This window comes from Hemicordylus capensis, chromosome 6 (assembly GCF_027244095.1).
Source record: "Hemicordylus capensis ecotype Gifberg chromosome 6, rHemCap1.1.pri, whole genome shotgun sequence".
Taxonomy (NCBI): domain Eukaryota; kingdom Metazoa; phylum Chordata; class Lepidosauria; order Squamata; family Cordylidae; genus Hemicordylus; species Hemicordylus capensis.
Genome location: NC_069662.1, coordinates 62,532,737 through 62,551,820, shown reverse-complemented (window position 1 = coordinate 62,551,820; position 19,084 = coordinate 62,532,737). Strand labels below are relative to the sequence as shown.

The 19,084-nt window shown below is 44.6% G+C and overlaps 1 protein-coding gene across 5 annotated transcripts in view; it reads left to right on the top strand.

Annotated features, from left to right (window-relative positions):
• The first annotated feature begins 10,050 nt into the window (after positions 1-10,050).
• Positions 10,051-19,084, top strand: part of YTHDC1 (YTH N6-methyladenosine RNA binding protein C1) — a 40,759-nt gene continuing 31,725 nt past the window's right edge. For 3 of the 5 annotated variants that reach the window (XM_053261501.1, XM_053261503.1, XM_053261498.1), the window contains exon 1: positions 10,786-11,073. In XM_053261501.1, the coding sequence (XP_053117476.1) occupies positions 11,046-11,073 (28 nt within the window). In that variant the 5' untranslated portion in view covers positions 10,786-11,045. Of the gene's footprint in view, positions 10,091-10,785; positions 11,074-19,084 lie in introns of those variants that run through there. The other 2 variants (XM_053261502.1, XM_053261499.1) reach the window with 1 other exon arrangement.

Genomic DNA, 19,084 nt, shown 5'->3' with positions numbered 1-19,084 from the left:
GCTTTACAGACAGGGCTGTTACACTAAATCTCCTTCAGAAGAGAGTAGACCAGGTCTCATGATCCGTGAGACCCGGTTTGGGGCAGTGAGCAGGAAGGGAGCCCTGGGCAGCCGGATCGGCCAGCCACACAATTGCCGGCTCCAAGACAGAGCCGGCGGGGGCTGGGGAGCTCGGGGGCCGCATGGCCCCCGGAAGCCCCAGTATGCCCTGTGCGCAGGGCATACTGGAGAGACTCCCGGAGTTGGGAGGCGGCTTTTCACCTCCCCTCCGGAGTTCTACTCATAAGTAGGCGCAGCGCGAAGACGCACCACAGCTACTCACGATACTTAAAACCAGGCTTGCAGAGCACTCACTCCTCAAACCTGGTTTTAAGGCAGGGGTTCTCGAGCGGGTTACCCACTCTAGAACCACCGGGCTCGGCTGCGAGTCCAGTGGTTCTTATGAGCAGCAAAAATCGGGCTAGGCTCTCCTAGCCCGATTTTTGCTGATCATCTGAATAGCCCCAGTATGTGCATCCACATACCAGCCAAACTTAACCCAAAATCCCTTCGAGATCCTTGAAAGCACTCTACACACAAAACAGGCTTTGTCTCCCATATTCTAGCTTATCTTGACGTATTTCTAGGTTTTTAAAATGCTGGTTTTAAGCAATTTTTTCTGAAAACACTGGGACAAATAGGGAGAGGCACTGACATAGAGTCATAGGCATGATGGGAGGGATACTTTCTGTAGAAATGCAGATATAGCTGTTTAGAAATCTCCCCCCCACCCGCAAAAAAAAAATTGGCTAGAAGGAAAACACGGAGGCATGTGATGTGAACTTGCACCGAAACAAAACCCTAGAGCAGAGGGAAGGGGCTGCTTCCCTCAATGTAATTTGAAGTGGCTTCACTCAACATTTACCCCACAGCATGAAGCCATGTGCAAATAACTCCCCCATGAAAAACCAGGACTTGAGCCACTTGCCAGGCATTCCTAGAGGGCATAGGCAGCTTTTGGTTCCATATCGTCACTTACTTTTATCCCAGCTGATGCGGACCAGTTCACTAAGGCCCCATGCACCCAGCAGATAACTGAATGGTCATTGATCAGCATCCGGACTGTTATTGCCATCTGTCCAACCCCACCTGCCAGGACAAAAGATAACAGCAAATACAACTGAATGGAAGTCATCAGTCCTCTCAGTTCTGTACTTAGCCCTTCAAGTCTTTGAATACCATTGCCTGCCTTTCAGTGCTTCCATTCCTTAGGCGGAAATCCCCCAGTACTTAACAACCTACGAAGCACTTGCCTAGAACTTGAACTGCATGAGTGGAGGACCTGTCAGTGTTGAAAAAGACAACCTCCTCCCTCACCTTTAAGGCTTTATATAAAGCTCTAGGGCATGGGTTCCCAACCAGGGTTCCTCCAGATGTTGCTGAACTACCATCACCCCCAGCTACAATAAATTGTAGCTGGGAATGATGGGAGTTGTAGTTCAGCAACATCTGGAGGAACCCTAGTGGGGAACCACTGCTCTAGGGGTTCAGAGCCAGGCACTGCTCTGAACCCATGCTTCTCTTCAGACATGCCCCATTTCTGGTTAATTTTCTAAAAATCACAAACTAAGGGGCATCCCAGTTCCCAAGAAGAGAAGCTTCCTCCACATGAAACAGCACCTTGATCTTGGAAACAACTTGCTTGTACCAGACACCAAAAAAAAGGCCACATGTGCCATTGCAGTAAACAGGGCCTCTTTGTACACAGCACTACATAGCCCTGGGGGAAATAGTCAACAAGTGGCCTACAATCTATGGAGTAATGGGGCATCTTCCATCCAGCTTCCTCATAGCCACCCTCTAACATACACCATACCCTAAAGTCTCCTGTAGTGTCTAGATATCCTATGGTCATAATCTCAGTCCCAAAGGCTATAGCCATTACATAGCTGGCTGTAGTCCAAACTCCCACGCCTTTGGTACACACTTGACCAAAAACTACATCAGGTGCTCAAGTGGAACTAAACACATCTTCTCAAGCCTGTTGTGGTCCAGGCCTGATTTGTATACTAAATATGCTCATTAGCTAGCACACAAAATTAGGCCTGTCTCATCAGTGTCACCAAGTGACCAAGTTCTTTTATATAGTGACCATGTAGGATCTGGGCGCAAGGAAAAAAGGAAGTCAAACCAATCCTAAATGATTCAATGGGCTTTATTGAGTATAAAAGAATAACAACATCAATCTAACTGAGCAGAAAGCAGAACATTATATCAGTATTACTAACAAGATTTCAACCCTAGCCAGCAACAACATTCACCCAGTGTTCCTAACTAACATATGTGTGTGTATTAAATCTTCCTAGAGCCTAATATAATTCAGATATAGACAGGAAAGGGGGGAGGGGTAAGGAAGGTTGAGGACTGGCATGGGTTGGGGATATCAGAAATTAGTAGGGGGGGAGGAGAAGGAAGGGAAAGGATGAAGGGATCCAAGGCTTGTGGAGGCAGCATATTACCAGGATCAGAGGCTTGAGAGTGGTGGGTCTTTCAGCTGAAGGAGAGAGGCTGTAGCTGGGAACAGCAACTTGGGAGCGGTGGTCTGGCTTCTGGTGATCAAGCAGACAGTTTGCTCAGAGCGAGGCAGAGAGTGAAGGTACCATGGCTGGGGAAGTCTTGACTTCTCATTGCGCAGTGGAAGTCACAGACAGTTCCTGTCCATGGACAGAGTTCCTGCCTCTAGCCCCGCGGCTTGGGCAGCAAACTCTTGGATTAGTCATGAGCAAGTCTTGCTTGTAGGCAGAAGATTGAGTGTAGGCACAAGACTGCTAGTTCTCTGTCCAGTAAACCTCATTCTTTATAGTTGTATTTTCCTTTGATCTCTCATAGAGTCTATTCAAATCTCCTCATCTTTTCCTGGGTCCCCAAAAGGGTGACAATGCTGTTACCTTCTGGATAATGTCTTTTAATTATTCAGGATATTGGCCAGTCCAGAGAGATCTTAATCTCATCTTCTGTTAGCTGCTATCTTGAGGAGGGGGCATTGCCCAAGGCAAATCTGCATCTCTGAGTTGCAAATGGGCCCCTTCTCTTGTCCCAGATTTGCTAGCCTGATTCCATGAGGTGTAAAAGTGTTAGTAAAGTAAGAATTAAAGTCTATAGGTGTCTTCTTTGTGTGCATTTACCTATGTTGAATTTCTATAGAGAGCAATTGCGTATAGCAGAGCAATCACTGACAAAGATTAACATAGACTTCTTGCAACAGGAAAGGAGAGATCAGCCTCTGGCCTCTTCCACAGACATTATCTGATAGTGAGTTAGATTTTAACATTTGGATTGTTCTGGCCTGGCTTTTGTGCTTCCTTGAGTACCCATTTCACAATACAATGCTGGATCGCCTCTTCCCTCACAGACCAGTTGAGATCTCGGGTGTCAATTCACCCTGAGCCCAGGCATTAATTCCTGTCTTAATAAAATTGGAACCAGACATAGGCCTGAATTCCATATACTTCTGGGCCGGTACCTCTGGATCTAAGGTTGGGGTACATGTGCCCCAACAAGCCCTGCTCTAGACCTGATGCTCTGAAATCCAATGGTTTTGCAGTTATGGCAAATTCTGAGCTAGGAATGCATCCGTGGCCCCATTCATCTCTTGAAGCCAATGCTTCAGAGTCAGAAGCATCCTGTTGAGCTCCACATGTGCTGTGTTGGCATCAGCTTAAAGGTATTGCCTGTAAATGGGAAAAGGCACCTGCAATGCCATTTTGCAGCCCTGTTCAAGCATGCTGCACAAATGCTCTCACCAGGCACATAACGATAGGCTTGTTGATCACATGCACGCCATCTGGTTATCACACCAGAAGTGCACAGCTGAATCCCTGAATACCCAAGCCAGGATGTGGCTTCTAAAAACATGAGATTCCTGGTTACTAATTCCTGCATCCATTCCTGGGGCCACTGTTCAGCACATTCTGGAAGTAAACCCCAAAGCCTGCCCTCTCTGCTGTGGCCAGTTGCCTTTGGATAATAACAGGCAGTTGCCTGCAAATCTAGATATTGTATTTGTTTATCAGATTTGTAGACTGCCCCAAGCTTCTGTCTCTGGGCGATATGACATTAATACATGGTTAGGGATAGAGTGGCAGTTTACGAGATAAAAATAAAGATTAGATTTGCAAGGGGTCACCATAACACAAAATTTTCAGTTTGTCTACTCAATATATCTGTTGACTTAGGTGAACAGATCATACCTGCTCACTTGCACTACATTCAAAACATCATTGTGGCATCAGATCTGTGATAATAGCACCACCTAGTGTCAGATTTCACATTATCTAGCTTTTCTAAGCAATATAGAGGCAAAGGCTATGCGTTCTTCTTTTGAATTAGAAAGAACAGTGTTATGAATATGATAAAAGAAGAAACCACTTGGATCTGGATAATGCAGTTACAAGGCTCATCCAAGAAGGAGGCTGGCAGGCAAAGGCTCCTTCTAGACAGCAAAAAAACTGTGTGATGTGAGAAGCTTGTGCACAAGCTGGGACTCGGAGTGAGAGCCTACTCACTAGGGTTGCCAACTGTCCCTCATTATGCAGGATGTCCCTCATTTCAGGGATGAAATGTTGGTCCCTATAGGGACAGCATTCGTCCCTCATTTATTCAATAGCATATAATTCAATTACATATACGTCAATGAGAGGCAGGCTCTTGATTACCACTGCATACACCTCCCAGCCCCTCCAGCCAGCCCCCACAAACTTGTGTCCCTCATTCTGGAACTTGTGTCCCTCATTCTGGCAATGAAATGTTGGCAACCCTACTACTCACCCTCCACATACTCCTGTGTCCAGAGGCGCTCTTACCCCTGGACTTCTGGGCCAAAGTCCAGGGCCTCCATGTGTTGCGGGGGGAAATCCCTCTAGAATCTAGCCTTCCTGTTTGATTCAGCCACTTGCGTTCATCCTTCTATCACTTGGATAGAGAATGGGGCGTCTTGCCAGAACCAAAGAGGATTAGGCTCAATTCTCGCCGATATACTTGTTGTCTTAACTGAATGGAGCCAAACAACAAGGGTGCGTTGCTCAAAGAAAGCGCTTTATTTCATGTCATGAAAGGCACGAGTATCATCAGAGAGCATCTGGGTGATACTGCGCACCTGAGTCATACAGTTAGATAGTTTTTATAGGTTTCAAATATACATGCATATCAATAAAGCAATTAATACACATTATTAGTTATCAAACTTACATATTCCAGAGGTGCCATCTAGAGCCTGAGAAGATGAGTTACTACCTGGCTTTTATGACAACTTTAATCCCTATGGTATCTCTTCGTACTAGCAAGACCCTCTTTCTGCTGACTGAGGAATTTAGCTAATGCTGTGTGTTTGACCACTCCTGGTACCTGCTATCTCTGGTGGGCCTCTCAACCCACATTCTTGAGAGGAGGCCTCTTGCTTAACTCTGGCCTCCGTTACTGAGAGGCTTTTCAACTCTGAATAACCTGCTAGCTTTATATTCCATTATATTCCATTATACTTTTGAGTTATACTTTGATACACACTTTTATATAATTTGTAGGCCTGGATTAAATAATTCATTATCACATGATCCCTGGGAGCCCCCAAATCCTCTATAGTCTATGTCGGGTGGTGTGGTTGCCTGGCCCAACATGATGGATGCTTAATCTGCAGGGGAGGGGGGCTTCCAAAGGCCTTTAGATCCAGCCTCCAAAATTACCTAGGTGTACCTCTGCTTGTGTCGTCTTTCCCAAAGGGATCTCATGAGCTGTTCAGATACCAGCAGGGGCCATGCCTGGATTCCTCAGTGCTACCTAACAGCCAAATCTTGCTTTCTGTAAATAATCCATCCATCTCCTTTTATTAGTACTTTTAAGACAAGTGGGTGAAAAGGGGTGGGTTATTCTAGGAAAGCAAAAGCTGGCTATGAGGTGGCACTGTAGAAATTGTGCACGGTCTCTGTCTGAACAGCCCATGTGATCCTGAATAAGATGGGAAAGAAGACACAAGTTTATAGGAGTGTGTGGAGGGTGAATGCAAGTTGCTTCCTACTTGTGTGCAAGTTCTTTATGTTGTACCGTGGGGTTTTTTCTGTCTGGAAGGACACAAATAATCAATCACCCCTCTGATCCTAGATGTAAAATATGCTCTGAACCATAGCAGGAGTTGCTTCAATCTGTGTGGCTCAAAAAACAAACAAAAACTCAAAAACATTCTGCTCCAGCATATATAAGCATGTGGATTATATTATACTAGCTGGCCCAGGCATAGAGCATCTGTCTGCACCTCTAGTTTTCTCTCGTTCTCAACCCACCCCCCAATGTTTTTTCTCTCTAATCAGCTGCCCAAGACATTCTCCCCCCGCCTTCCCCAACACCGCCGCTTTCTCTTCTCCCCCGCCACCACTGCTTTCTTTCACTCCCGCTTTCTCTCCCCCCCCCGCCAGCTTGCTGCCACCTCCCTGCCCATCCACCAACCCACCCGTTTGCTGGCCTGGCCATTGGCTTTATGTTCCCTGCTGCCGCCGCTTTCCTCTCCCCCTGTCCTTGCTTGGGACCTATCACAAGAGCTGCCACGCATGGGATTAGCAACAGGTATGTCTAAGAGAATTAGATAGATAGATAGATAGATAGATAGATAGATAGATAGATAGATAGATAGATATGAGGCTTATTTATTTATCTATATTTAAACATATTTATATACTGCCCAAAATCTATGTCTCTTGGTGGTTTGCAACAAAAATAATACACATAAAAACAAAATTAAAACAGTAAAACATTAAAGCAATTTAAAATGTAATACCATGTTAAAACTGTAAAAACTGCTAAAAACTATAAATCTAATTAAAAGCCTGGGTGAATAAATGTGCCTTGACTGCCTTTTAAAAAGTTCTCAGAGATGGGAAGACTCTTATTTCAGCAGAGAGCAGATTCCAAAGCCTCAGGGCAGCAACAGAGAAGGCCCATCCCGAGTAGCCACTGGTTGGGCCAGTAGCAACTGCAGACTAACCTCCCTAGATGATCTAATGGGTGGAGGGACTCATGGCGAATATGTTCTCTTAAATACCCAGGGCCTAAGCTGTTTAGGGCTTTATAGGTTACTAGCTGGCCCGGATGCAAAGCATCTGCACCTCTAGTTCTCCCCTCCTCCTCCCCCCCCCCCGCTCATTCTCAGCTCTCTCCCATCCCTCTTGGCTCTCCCCCCCTTCTCAGCCCACCTCCCTTGTTCTTGGCCCTCCCCCCTCCTCTCCCCTTCCCTCCCCCTCAGCTCTTCCCCCATTCTCAGCCTATTTCTGCTGCCACTTTCCCACTCCCCCACCGCTTTCCTGCACCCCCACCCCGCTGCCATTTCCCCACCTCCCCCCATCCACCGCTTTCCCCAGCACCACTTTTTCTCAGCCGGCCGGCCATTAGCCTTCTTGTTTGCTTTTCCCCTGGCAGCTCACTCGCAATTAGTGACAGGTACATTTAAGAGAATTTTATAGATATAGATTATCACCAGCACCTTGTCTTTTACCAGGAAACCTATCGGCAGCCAGTGCAGCTCTTTCAATGCAGGAGTAATATGGTCTCTCTGAGATGACTCCAAGACCAACCTGGCTGCTGCATTCTTCTGTACCAACTGCAGTTTCCAGAATACATACAAAGGCAGCCCCACACAGAGCGCATTGCAGTAGTCAGGTCTGAGAATTACCAGTAGATGCACCACTGTTCTGAGGTTGTTTATCTCAAGAAATGGATGCAGCTGGTGTAAAAATAATCATCCAGCCCATTACCATTTCCAGGTATGGAAATTTAGGGAGGTTAAGCCCTGTCCACTTCCGCACGGAAGCGCTTTCTTTTACCCAGAGAGCTATAATTAATAGAAACACACATAGTGGGAGCTTAGGAACATAGAAAACTGCCTTATACCCAGTCAGACCATTGGTCTATCTAGCTCAGTGTTGTCTACACAAACCGGCAGCAGCTTCTCCAAGGTTGCAGGCAGGAATCTCTCTCAGCTACTGTATGCTTTGGTAGTTTGTTGGTTCAAAAACAAAATCTTGTCCTATTTTTTTAAAAAAATCTTGTCCTATCTGAGGATGCCAGGGAGGGAACTTGGAGAGGAGAGCTGGTCTTGTGGTAGCAAGCATGACTTGTCCCCATAGCTAAGCAGGGTCTGTCCTGGTTGCATCTGAATGGGAGACTAGAAGTGTGAGCACTGTAAGGTATTCCCCTCAGGGGATGAAGCCGCTCTGGGAAGAGCAGAAGGTTTCAAGTTCCCTCCCTGGCTTCTCCAAGATAGGACAAGATTTATTTATTTTTATAGGACAAGATTTTTTTATTGAACCAACAAACTACCAAAGCATACAGTACGTTGCCAAAGCACAATTATATACAAAGTGGTTGTTTGTACATGATATATCTACAAAGATTTACACACAAGGATTTGGAAACCCACAAGGTTATGAGGTATATGCAGGTAGTACTGTAACGCAGGGGTGAGGGATTACAAGGCACATCAGGTAATGGGGGGGGGGTACGTCCAACGTCTATTTCCATAATTTGTCCCATTGCTGTTTAGAAGAAATACTCTTGTCTTTTTGCACATAACCATACAAACTTTTCCAGAAGAGATTTACTGTCTCATCTGCGTGAACCTCTTGGTCGCATCTTCCCTCCCTATTCCTATGCACGAGCATTGCATAAATGAAATACAGGTTTACTAACCTGATTACAAGAAGGGGAACGTTCCAATTCCCTAGTATGAGAGCACCCGTTCCATCCCGTTTCCTTGAAGGTTTCTTTCTGGGATCTCGAAAAGAGGTTCTATCGCTCAAGCCCGAGGTTAGTTCTTCCCAAGTCTGTTTTTCCAAATCAGGCCACTCTAACAGCTTGCTTACTCCCTGCCACACTCTTTTGGCTACCACACACTCTTTTAAGAAATGTGAGTGGGTTTCCCTGAATGTTTTACTAGCTCACTAGCTTTCTGTTTGCAGATGATTTTAGGACACTCTTGCTGGTCCTCTGGGAGCCATGGCTTAGCTGCGTTAAGTGGCAGTACTTGGTGGTATTGCTATACCATCCAAATGGTTCTTTTACTGGGTCAGCGAGCCAAAGAACATCACCGGCGGAGAAGTTTAAAAGGCTTTATTATTTGCTCTGCAGAAGCAAAGGTTCTGGTCGGCTATTGCCTACATTCCAGAACCCCGAGCATCATTTACAACAGACTTTTATACTTTACAGATCACGTAGGCAAGTAATTACACAATGATTACATTATCTCACTTGTAGGTAAATAATAACAATAGAAATTGCTGAGGAGATTCCGATGATAACGGTTGAGCTACAGAGGAAGTCTCAGAGATAACAGTTGGGGCTAGAGAGGAAATTCCAGAGATAACCTTTAATTAAGTTCTTATCATATAGTGTGTTTTAAACCTCTCAGTATGAAATTGGTTTTCTGAGTATATCAGTATAAGCGCCACCTTGTTTCCCATTAATGGAAAGGGACTTTTTTCTCCTTAAAGAGAGTGATAGGGTGATCGGGTTGCAACAAGTACTGTGAGGTGCGGTGTTTGTAGCGTTTACATTCTAAATCCGGTTTTTAAAAACCCACTTCTAGAATTTCTCCATAAATTGTTTTCCTTAGCTGCTTAACTGAGGAGGATCCTTTAAATAGATCCGGTTCAACCTTCCATTTTTTAAGTGTGAATAACAAATCTCTCAAGTAGTGCGGGTGTTCTCTTTTTAATACTTGTGTGATATTGCCATTAAAAGATCCTTTCCCCCACCATGCTATGCCCCACGCTGACTTGCACCAACGCAGAGCGAAAAGCGAGACCCAGGTTTTTTGCAGGAGGTTGGACATATTATGGACATTCACGAAAATCCAGTTTCCAAAATTGTAGGACATGAATTCAGTTACAAAATAGGGTTGCAGGGCAGGTAGGGCTAGGCCTCCCCGTTCAAGCTCCTTAAATGCTACCGCACGGGCCAAAGGAAAGTGTGCCATACTAGACGGAAGATCTGGCTTTCAACTCTCCGAAGGAGATCGAGCGGGGGAGGATAGACTACAGCCAGGTTATGCACCAGAGGTGGGGGGTATCAGGTAAGTCCGGATATAAACCGCTTTCTGGTACATGGCAAGGCTCCATTTTTTTCCACATGGTGATTTTAAGCATTACTTTTTCTTCCCAATCTGTCCAATTTCCCCCCCAGACTTTTTCCTTAATCCCATATTCAATCCCCAAAATGTTTACTGATAGGGCTGAGAGAGACTCCTGCCTACAACCACTGGAGAAGCCACTGCCAGTCTGTGAAAACAATACTGAGCTAGATAGACCAAGGGTCTGACTCAGTATATGGCAGTTTCCTATGTTCCTAACCTTCTGCTCTTCACAGAGCATCTCCAAGTCTCCCATTCACATGCAACCAGGGTGGACCCTGGTTTCTGGCGGCTTCCAGGCTCGCTTAAACACCATCTTAAATCTCCTGGAATGGAAGTGAGAGGTGTTTGCAGAGAATAATTGAGGAAACCAGGATGTTAGTATAGCCTGTATGATTAGGTAGCAGCGTGTCTTACCAAAACAATAGGAAAGGGCAAAGACAAGAGTTCATGCTCTTTCTAATTTTTAGGTATTGTTGCGCGTTAAAATTATACATTTTTCTTAAGAAAAAAACCAAAAAACCAAAAAACACACACTATGGTTGTGGTATGTAACTCTGGTATATTTCTATCTCTATGACGCGAAACGTTTCTTGGCGGTCACGCTCTGCGCCCTGTGACGCAAAGTATCGTAAACAGCGCAGGGCATTGTGGGGGAAAGGAATTGTCGCGTAGGAAGTAAGGAGGAAAAGTGGGGGGGGGAGTGAAGAGAATCCTCCATTTTGGTGGAGTTTCCCCCCCGCTCGAGTCTTTCGCTCTGTCTCCGCCACTTGTTTTTCTGTTTCCTGCTCCCTCGTCTAAAGCAAGTGGTGTTGCCTGCCTGCCTGCTTTCCTTCTTATTTCGCTCGCTCACTCGCTCCGACCGTAGCTGGGAGCCTGCGGCGGCCGCTGGGAAACGATGGCGGCCGAGAGCCGGGAAGAAAAAGGTACAGTATATTCCCCTTCCTTCCACTGCCGCCGCCCGCGGCCCTTCCGTCGTAGCGGGATCTCGCTCCGGCTCGGAGGCGGGGAGTTAAGCGGAGTCCTGCTTTGCTTTAAAGCGGCGTGTGCATTTGCCCTGCTCGAGCCAACATTATAACCGGCCACCGGCTCTGTCCGTGCAGTCGTCCTCCTCCTGCCCCACCTTTATCTCCCCTCTCGCGAACGCTTCTTTTAAATGAAAAACCTAGTTACGGTTCTCAAACTCGTGGCTGGCTGCCCGCCCGCCCGCAGCACATTCGCCAAAGCCCCAGCCTGAGCACATTTTCAGAACTTTTGTAGAATTTGTCTGCCTTTGGGGCTCAGGTTGGAAAAGAGTGGAGGAAGTTTCAGTGAGTTGGGCGAAATCTTATCTGCACAACCTAGGCATTCGTATTTTTTTTTAGTAGTAGTAGGGTTGATTTCAGTGGGAGAGATCTAAACGTGTAGTTCGCTTTCTCGTTGAAATCAGGGGGACTCATTCTTTGGCTAAAGTCGGCAGCAGTGATTAAACTGATTTTCGTTTTTATCATTTGCTCTTCTGCTAGGCCTCTTTGATGTGGTGGCTGAGGAGACTTTAATATAAAGCTTAAAATTTTTTCAATGATCCAAATAAATAAATACAAAAATAAAATTGTTCTGTTGATGACATCATTTGCCACTTTGCAAATTGGGATGGCCACTTTGTTCCTCTCCCCTTCCCTGCTGTGAGTGGTAGCCTGTAATTGTCTTTCTTAAATAAGCATTGAAAATGGGGTTATTGAGTGTTCAAAACACTTGACAAATATTCTCTGTAGGCCGATATTAACCACATGCAGATGAAAAAGTTGCAGCAGAGAGAATGATAGGTTGCTAAAGGCCATCCAGTGAGTTCTTGGTCCAGGTGAAATTTGAACCAGGAGTATCTTGGTATATAGTTCACCTGCTTGACTCTTGCAGTACAGCAGCTTTCTTTTTACATTTAATAACACACAACCCTTAGGTGGCAAGGATATACTAGTGCAATTTTCATTGGTACAGCTGATGATGGCTGGATTTCTGTGTGTTCATCTCTGATTTTTATACATAGATAGATAGATATGATTCATGTCCTTTCCAGGACATGGAGGTAGGATGCAGGATGTTGCTTGAAGCCTTTTGTTTACCATATCGGAGGTGGGGTGTGTGTTCCTATGTAACCCAGCACTTATTTGAGCTGTATTACAGAATATGAGATAAAACAGGCACAGAGAAGGTGAACGGTGCATGCAGGAGGATAGAGAAAGCTCTGCATCTGTAGTTAGAATTGAAGGTGCAATCTGAAGTGTACATATTTGGAGTAGTAATGCATACCTGGTTGTAAATGTCATTGAAATCAGCAAGACTGCCTCCTGAATAACTGTGCCTAGGACTGGACGATTTAAAAATAAAAAAGACAGCATAAGGGTGATAAGTTAAAGCAGAGTTTCTTTAGAAATCTGAGCTTTTGACCTTTTTTCATCACACAGCCTGATCTTTAGCATAATGCATTCATTTTATAGTTTATTTTCTAAATAGGCTAGGTTTAGAAACCTTTTTAAACCAAAACAGAAGATTTTTTGATAAAGAGCTTCTATCTTATAGGGCCAAAAGGACTGCAGAGTGGTGACTGCAGTAGCTCTGCACTATGTGCTAAAGGGAATGCTATGCAACCTGATCCTTAAAATGTCTAGTTTACATAGGAATACCTTGATGAATATAAAGCAAACTGTAGAAATTATGTCCTATGTATGTCTGCATGGTAAAGATATAGTTTCAGGATGGGAGGTTTTGGCAAAATCCTGGGCACTCTACCAGACAGGGACTGATGCTGGCATCTACGAATTTTTTTGTTGGGCCTAGTGTTGTGTCTTTGCCTGAAGGCTTCTGTAAGTTTGCAGAGGGAAACCTCTGAACTTTATCATTGTACCTAGTATTGGTTATATTTTTGGCTTTTTCAACATGTATCATAGGCCTTTTCGATAAATGATATATCGATGAAGATCTACTTCTTCCAAAATGCATACCAAGTGCTCAGGGAAAACTATTTGTCTGATTATGTGGTTTCTTGCTTATTTATTGGCAGCCCACTTCATCCTAGATGTTTTAGGTACATATCAATAAGTTAAAATAACTTTATAAATATAAGATGGAACTGCCGTATAGGGCTTAGGAACATAGGAAGCTGCCTTATACCAAGTCAGAACATTGGTAGGCTTGAGTCCGAAATGTTTCGGAGGCCATTATAGAGGCCTCCGAAACGTTTCGGCTACCGGGCCATTTTGGCATTCCGGAGGTGGTGGGCGTGTTCCCTTAAGGGTGGGGAAGGGTGCACTTATCCCTCCTGCCACATTTCCCCCGCTGGCACTTCATTGTAACAAAGCCCCTCGGGGCGGCAGCAATCCTCCCTGCCACCCCATTGCCCTCATCAGCCAGAAGTGGCCGGAAGTACCCGGCGCTCATCCGCCCGTTGCGTGTTTTCAGCCACTTACGCCTGATGAGGGCAGCGGGAAGATATGCTGCTGCCCCGCGGGTCTTAGCTACTATGGAGTGTCAGCGGGGGAAATGCGGTGGGAGGGGTAAGTGCACCCTCCCCCACCCTTAAGGGAACACCCCCACCACCTCTGGAACGGTTCCGGGCACATCCCTACACATTGGTCCATGTAGCTCAGGGTTGCTCAATTTTGGCCTGCAGATGTTGGCCTACAATTCCCATAATCCCTGGCTATTGGCCACTAAGCTGGGGATTATGCAGTCCAAAAATCCGTTGGGGTGGGGGGCTAAGCTCAATGTTGTCTACACAGACAGGCAGTGGCCCTGTCTTGGAGATGCTTTGAACCTTCAGCATTCAAGCAGGCAGGTGCTCTTCCCAGAGCAGCCCCATCCCCTAAGCAGAGTATCTTACAGCACTCACATGCAGTCTCCCATTCAAATGGCAACCAGAGCAGACCCTGCTTAGCAAAGGGGACAATTCATGCTTCCTTCCACAAGACCAGCTCTCCTCCCATAATAATAACTGCAACTAATGACTTGTATGGAAGTCAAGGTGGAGCCAAAACAAGTATAATTTGCTTTTGGTGTCCCACACATAGAAAAGGTTTATGATATTTCTCTAGTTGAAAGCTGCAAACAGTAATCAAGAACAATTGTTGTAAAGTGTGTTAAAATATTCTAACTTTAATGTTACAAAGGCATAAATGATTTTTAGATGCAAAACTGAGGTGAAAGTCATTGGAGGTGTAAGTGCAAAGACAATTCCAGGAATGCGAATTTGTTTCCAGAGAAGAGTGAAGCCCCCACATGTGGTGTCCCAGTATCTCCTCTCGCTCCATCTTCCCAGCCTGCCAGTCATCATTAGTTGAATAGTGTTGGATTAAATTCAGTATGCTGAACCATATCCACTCACCAGTACTATATCTGGACAATAGAAAATAATTGAGACTTCAGAAGCCAGACGAGGGGGCAGGGGAATGAAACTGATGCTGAAGCAGTTTAATTTTTGATGAAGCTTTATACATATCGTTAACCGATGTTAGATCATAAGGAAGCTTCTTGGATCTGATTGTATTTTAGATTATTTCAGTCATGGTTAGACTTGCTAGAGATGAGCATCTGAAATAGATAATTTTTAGAGGAATAATAAACAAATAACACTACACAGTTCTCACAATCTACTCACCTGCAATGTTTTTACTTGCCTCCTTTGAGGGACTTCCTCATGTTGTTGGTAGTGTCGGGAACATTTGTTTCTTTTTTTAGCTGTGCCTTTGTGGACAATGGCAGCTTCAGTCACACTTGAAGCACTAATAACATTCCCAACAGCCATGTCCTGCTGACTGCCATTTCCCTCCATCTAGAATGCTCCAGAAAATGGTCCTACTGCATGGCTGCTGAAAACATTAATGGCGCTTCAAGCGCTCCTAAAACCACCACTGCTAGTGGGGAGGGTTTAAAAATGAAATAATGCCACTCATCCTGACATAAATTCCACATTACCAGTGGTGATTGGATGAATGCTGAAATACAAGATTGTTATAGTGGGTAGATTAACTGTGTGCCCCTGTTTCTGATACAAGAAGAAAACCCTTTCTGTTAAGTAAGCAAATTGTGCATGTATGCAACATAATCTCTTCAGAATATTGTGACAAAGTCTGAAAGCGGGGTTTCTGAGGGAAAAAATTGAACTGGGAAATTTTCTGGAATTGCTTCCCATTAAATTTATTCTCACTTGCATATCAATTTTTCTCAAATGTTTTTACTATGAAAACTTTTCAGATGCCCTAAATAAATTGTGATCATTGGATTAGGAATATTATTTTGACCAGTATATTTAGTAAGAAGTAGTACCGTATTTTCCCGTGCTGTATCCCAATGTTTTTCAAGTAGCCAAATAGCTCAGCTAAAAATATTGGGGGTGGGGGAATCAGTAAAAGCACTTAATGTAGTACTGAAACATGATGTACTGAATGATGTACTGATATACTAATGATGTACTGAAAAAAAATTCAAAGCTTTACGTGGAAGCATTCCACAGAAAATCAAAGTATTGGAACATTTTACAGAATGTTTTTAGTTCTGGAAAAGTTTCAACCCCACATCTCTGTTTGAAAGCAATGAAAGAGGAAGAGTCAAGAAATCCTATTGGGAAATAATGGGCAGCATGCATACCAGTTAGTCATGGTTAAGCACTACTGAAATAAATAAGTTAATTATGACTAACTTAAGTCCCATTAATTTCAATGGGACTTGGTCATGACAAATTTAGTCTGGATGGTTCCCTGTGTATGTTTATCTTTACCAAACTTTGCTGTTACATTTTCAGGTTTTTCTTTGAAATCACGCGTCTTGGCAACTTAAGTATCTAAAATGTGTCCATATACTGTAACATCCATTTCTCTTCTTCTGAGAGGACTTCTTCCATCATATTTTTAAATATTAAAAATGCAGTGAACAATAGCTTAAGTAAAATAGCATCCTCTATAATAAAAGCCTTGGTGTCCGTACGTGGCGTGTGTCTGTGTCTCCCTCAGCTGTTCTGGGCATGCGCGGAGCGCATGCCCAGAACACGCCGAGGGAGACACGGCCGCCGCGAAGAAGCGAAGCCAGGGAAGAGGTGGCAAAGAGGAAGCGAAGAAGAAGCGAAGCCAGGGAAGAGGCGGCAGGGGAGGAGGACTCGGGCTGCTGGGCGGGCGGGCAGCGGCCGCGGCGGCAATTGTATGGGCCAATTTGGCCCTTAATCATGGGGGGGGGGGCGGAGAGGAGGACTCGGGCAGCTGGGAGGGCGGGTGGCGGCAGCCGCGGCGGCAATTATTTTGGCCGATTTGGCCCTTAATCAGGTGGGGAGGGGGCGGAGGAAGAAGGCATAAAGGGGGGGGGAATCTAGTGCCCGTTATTATAATGGGCTGGAAAATACTAGTTACATTATATAGTTAGGTTTTCCTCAGATGTTTTAAGACTCTCTTGCTTTGTCTTAATATATTATTTGTATTATATACAGCACCTTCCTGAAATCTAGTCATATGTGTTAATTACTATTCCTTCCCCCAGAGGTCTCACGTTGACTGTGGTACCCAAACTGGCTTATTTTGCTTTCCCCTCTCTATCACTTTTACTTTTTGTGCCATTCTAGTAAGTTTCATGCCAATATTTTAAATTGGAGCCGTGTTGAGTGCATTGATAAGCAGGTGGTGTATAAACCCATCTAATAGACTAATTTACAGTATTTGATATATTTTGCTGCTTCCAACAGATTAAGAAGCAAGTCGCTATATTCTTATTTGATCTAATATACACAGAAAGACTTCTTTGATATATTATACTATATTATTTTGTAATCACAATTAGAAAAGTTGTGATGTAAATAGTCTGCTAATGTAGTGGGAGCAAAGTATTCAATAACTTACTAATCTATCATAACATTATTTGCCCAAAAATATAAAAAATGCCAAATGTATTTGAAATCTTTGAAGCTTATACTTCCAGTGTTAATTTTCAGATGTATTGTTTTATTTTATATATCTCTTTCAACAAGGTTCCCAAGACAGTTTGCAAGTAAAAGCATAAAACCATCATAATAGTAAAACAGCAATTAGAAGCAGCAGCACAATTAAAACCTTAAGAGATCTGGGTGAATAAAAAGGTCTTCATCTAGTGCTGAAAGGATAGCGGCATAGGTGCCTCCCTCTCTATGGAGGGAGTTTCACAAATGGAGTGCTATATCCAAGAAGTCCCCCTCTCTGGTCACCACCCACCCCAATTCAGATGGCAGGGGCACCTAGAGAACAACTACTGAAGGCTATCTTAGTGTACAGGCAGGTTGATGTAGGAGAAAGGTATACCTTTGGGTATCCAAGTCTTAAGCTGTTTAGGGCTTTAAATGTAACATCAGGACTTTGAATTGTGCTTGGAAACAGACTACAAACCAGTGAAATTAAGCACTGGTGAAATATTTCCCCACCATCTCGTCCTGGTTAGTACCTTAGCAGCTGCATTTGTAACATACAGCTTCCAAATAGTCATCAAGGATAACCCGTGTATATTACGTTATGGTAGTCTAGGGTTTCCTAGCCTTTTTCCTTCTGTTGCAAATCTTCAGCTCAGGTACTCGATAAAGACTTTTCCAGTCACTGGTTTACGTCCAGACTAAGTTACACATGAGTGTAATTAATGGGATAGGTAAACTTGTCCCATTAACTTCAATAAGGCTACTTATGAGTAACTTAGTATGAATGTGAGCCAGTGACTGAAGAATCCTGTCTCCCTAACTGGAACACGTAAATTGGTTTTATAGTTAGGGAGATAGGATATTCCAGTCATTGGCTCACATCCACACTAAGTTTCTCATTATTTATTTATTACATTTATATCCCGCTCTTCCTCCAAGGAGCGCAGAGCAGTGTACTACATACTTGAGTTTCTTCTCACAACAACCCTGTGAAGTAGGTTAGGCTGAGAGAGAAGTGACTGGCCCAGAGTCACCCAGCTAGTATCATGGCTGAAAGGGGATTTGAACTCGGGTCTCCCAGGCCCTAGTCCAGCACTCTAACCAGTACACCACTAAATTTCTCCCTATTCACTTCAGTAGGAGTACTTTGCTAATTTTCTGAAGATTGTCATTCAGGCTGAGGTGAGGGGTTTACTGAGCCTCAGCATGTAGACAGCCAATCAGGAGGAGGAAGGTCTTCACCGTCTTATCACCTCTGTCCCTATCTGCAGTGGACGCATAGTTGTTCAGGAGAGGCTACAGTTTGCACACCAACTATAGTTTATGGGACACACTCAAGACCACTAGGGACATGGGTTGCCAGTGACAACACTAGATCTAGGAGCACCCTTAAACCTGGAAACTTCACAGCAGGATGAACACCATCACCCTAAGTAGGTGCCAGAAACCCATAGTACAGAAACCCATAGCACAGTCTCACAGATGGTCCTACTGCATGGAGTTTGGTACTTCTGGTACTTGGGACTTCAGTGTTCGTTTTGGGACCAACTTGTCTGGGGCAGCGCAAGAGTTCATAGTGGCCATGACAACTATGGGCCTATCCCAAGCGGTATCTGGACCGACACATATTGCAGGTCACGCACTTGATTTGGTCTTTTATTCTGATCAGGGTGGTGTTCTGTGGGTGGGGACCCCTGTGATATCCCCATTGTCATGGACGGATCACCATCTGGTTAAGGTTGGACTTACAACCACCTCCGCAGGGGCGAGGGGCCTATTAGAATGGTCCGCCTGAAGAGGTTATTGGATCCGGTGGGATTCCAAGAAGCTTTGGAGGGATTCAGTGTTGGTTCTGCTGGTGATCCTGTTGATGCCCTGGTTGAGAATTGGAACAACTTGCTCACCAGGGCAGTAGACACGATTGCTCCTAAGCAATCCGACCCGCTCCGACCCGCTTCAAAATTGGCCCCTTGGTATACGGAAGATCTGTGCGGGCTGAAGTGGCAAGGTAGGCGACTGGAGCGCAAGTGGAGAAAGAC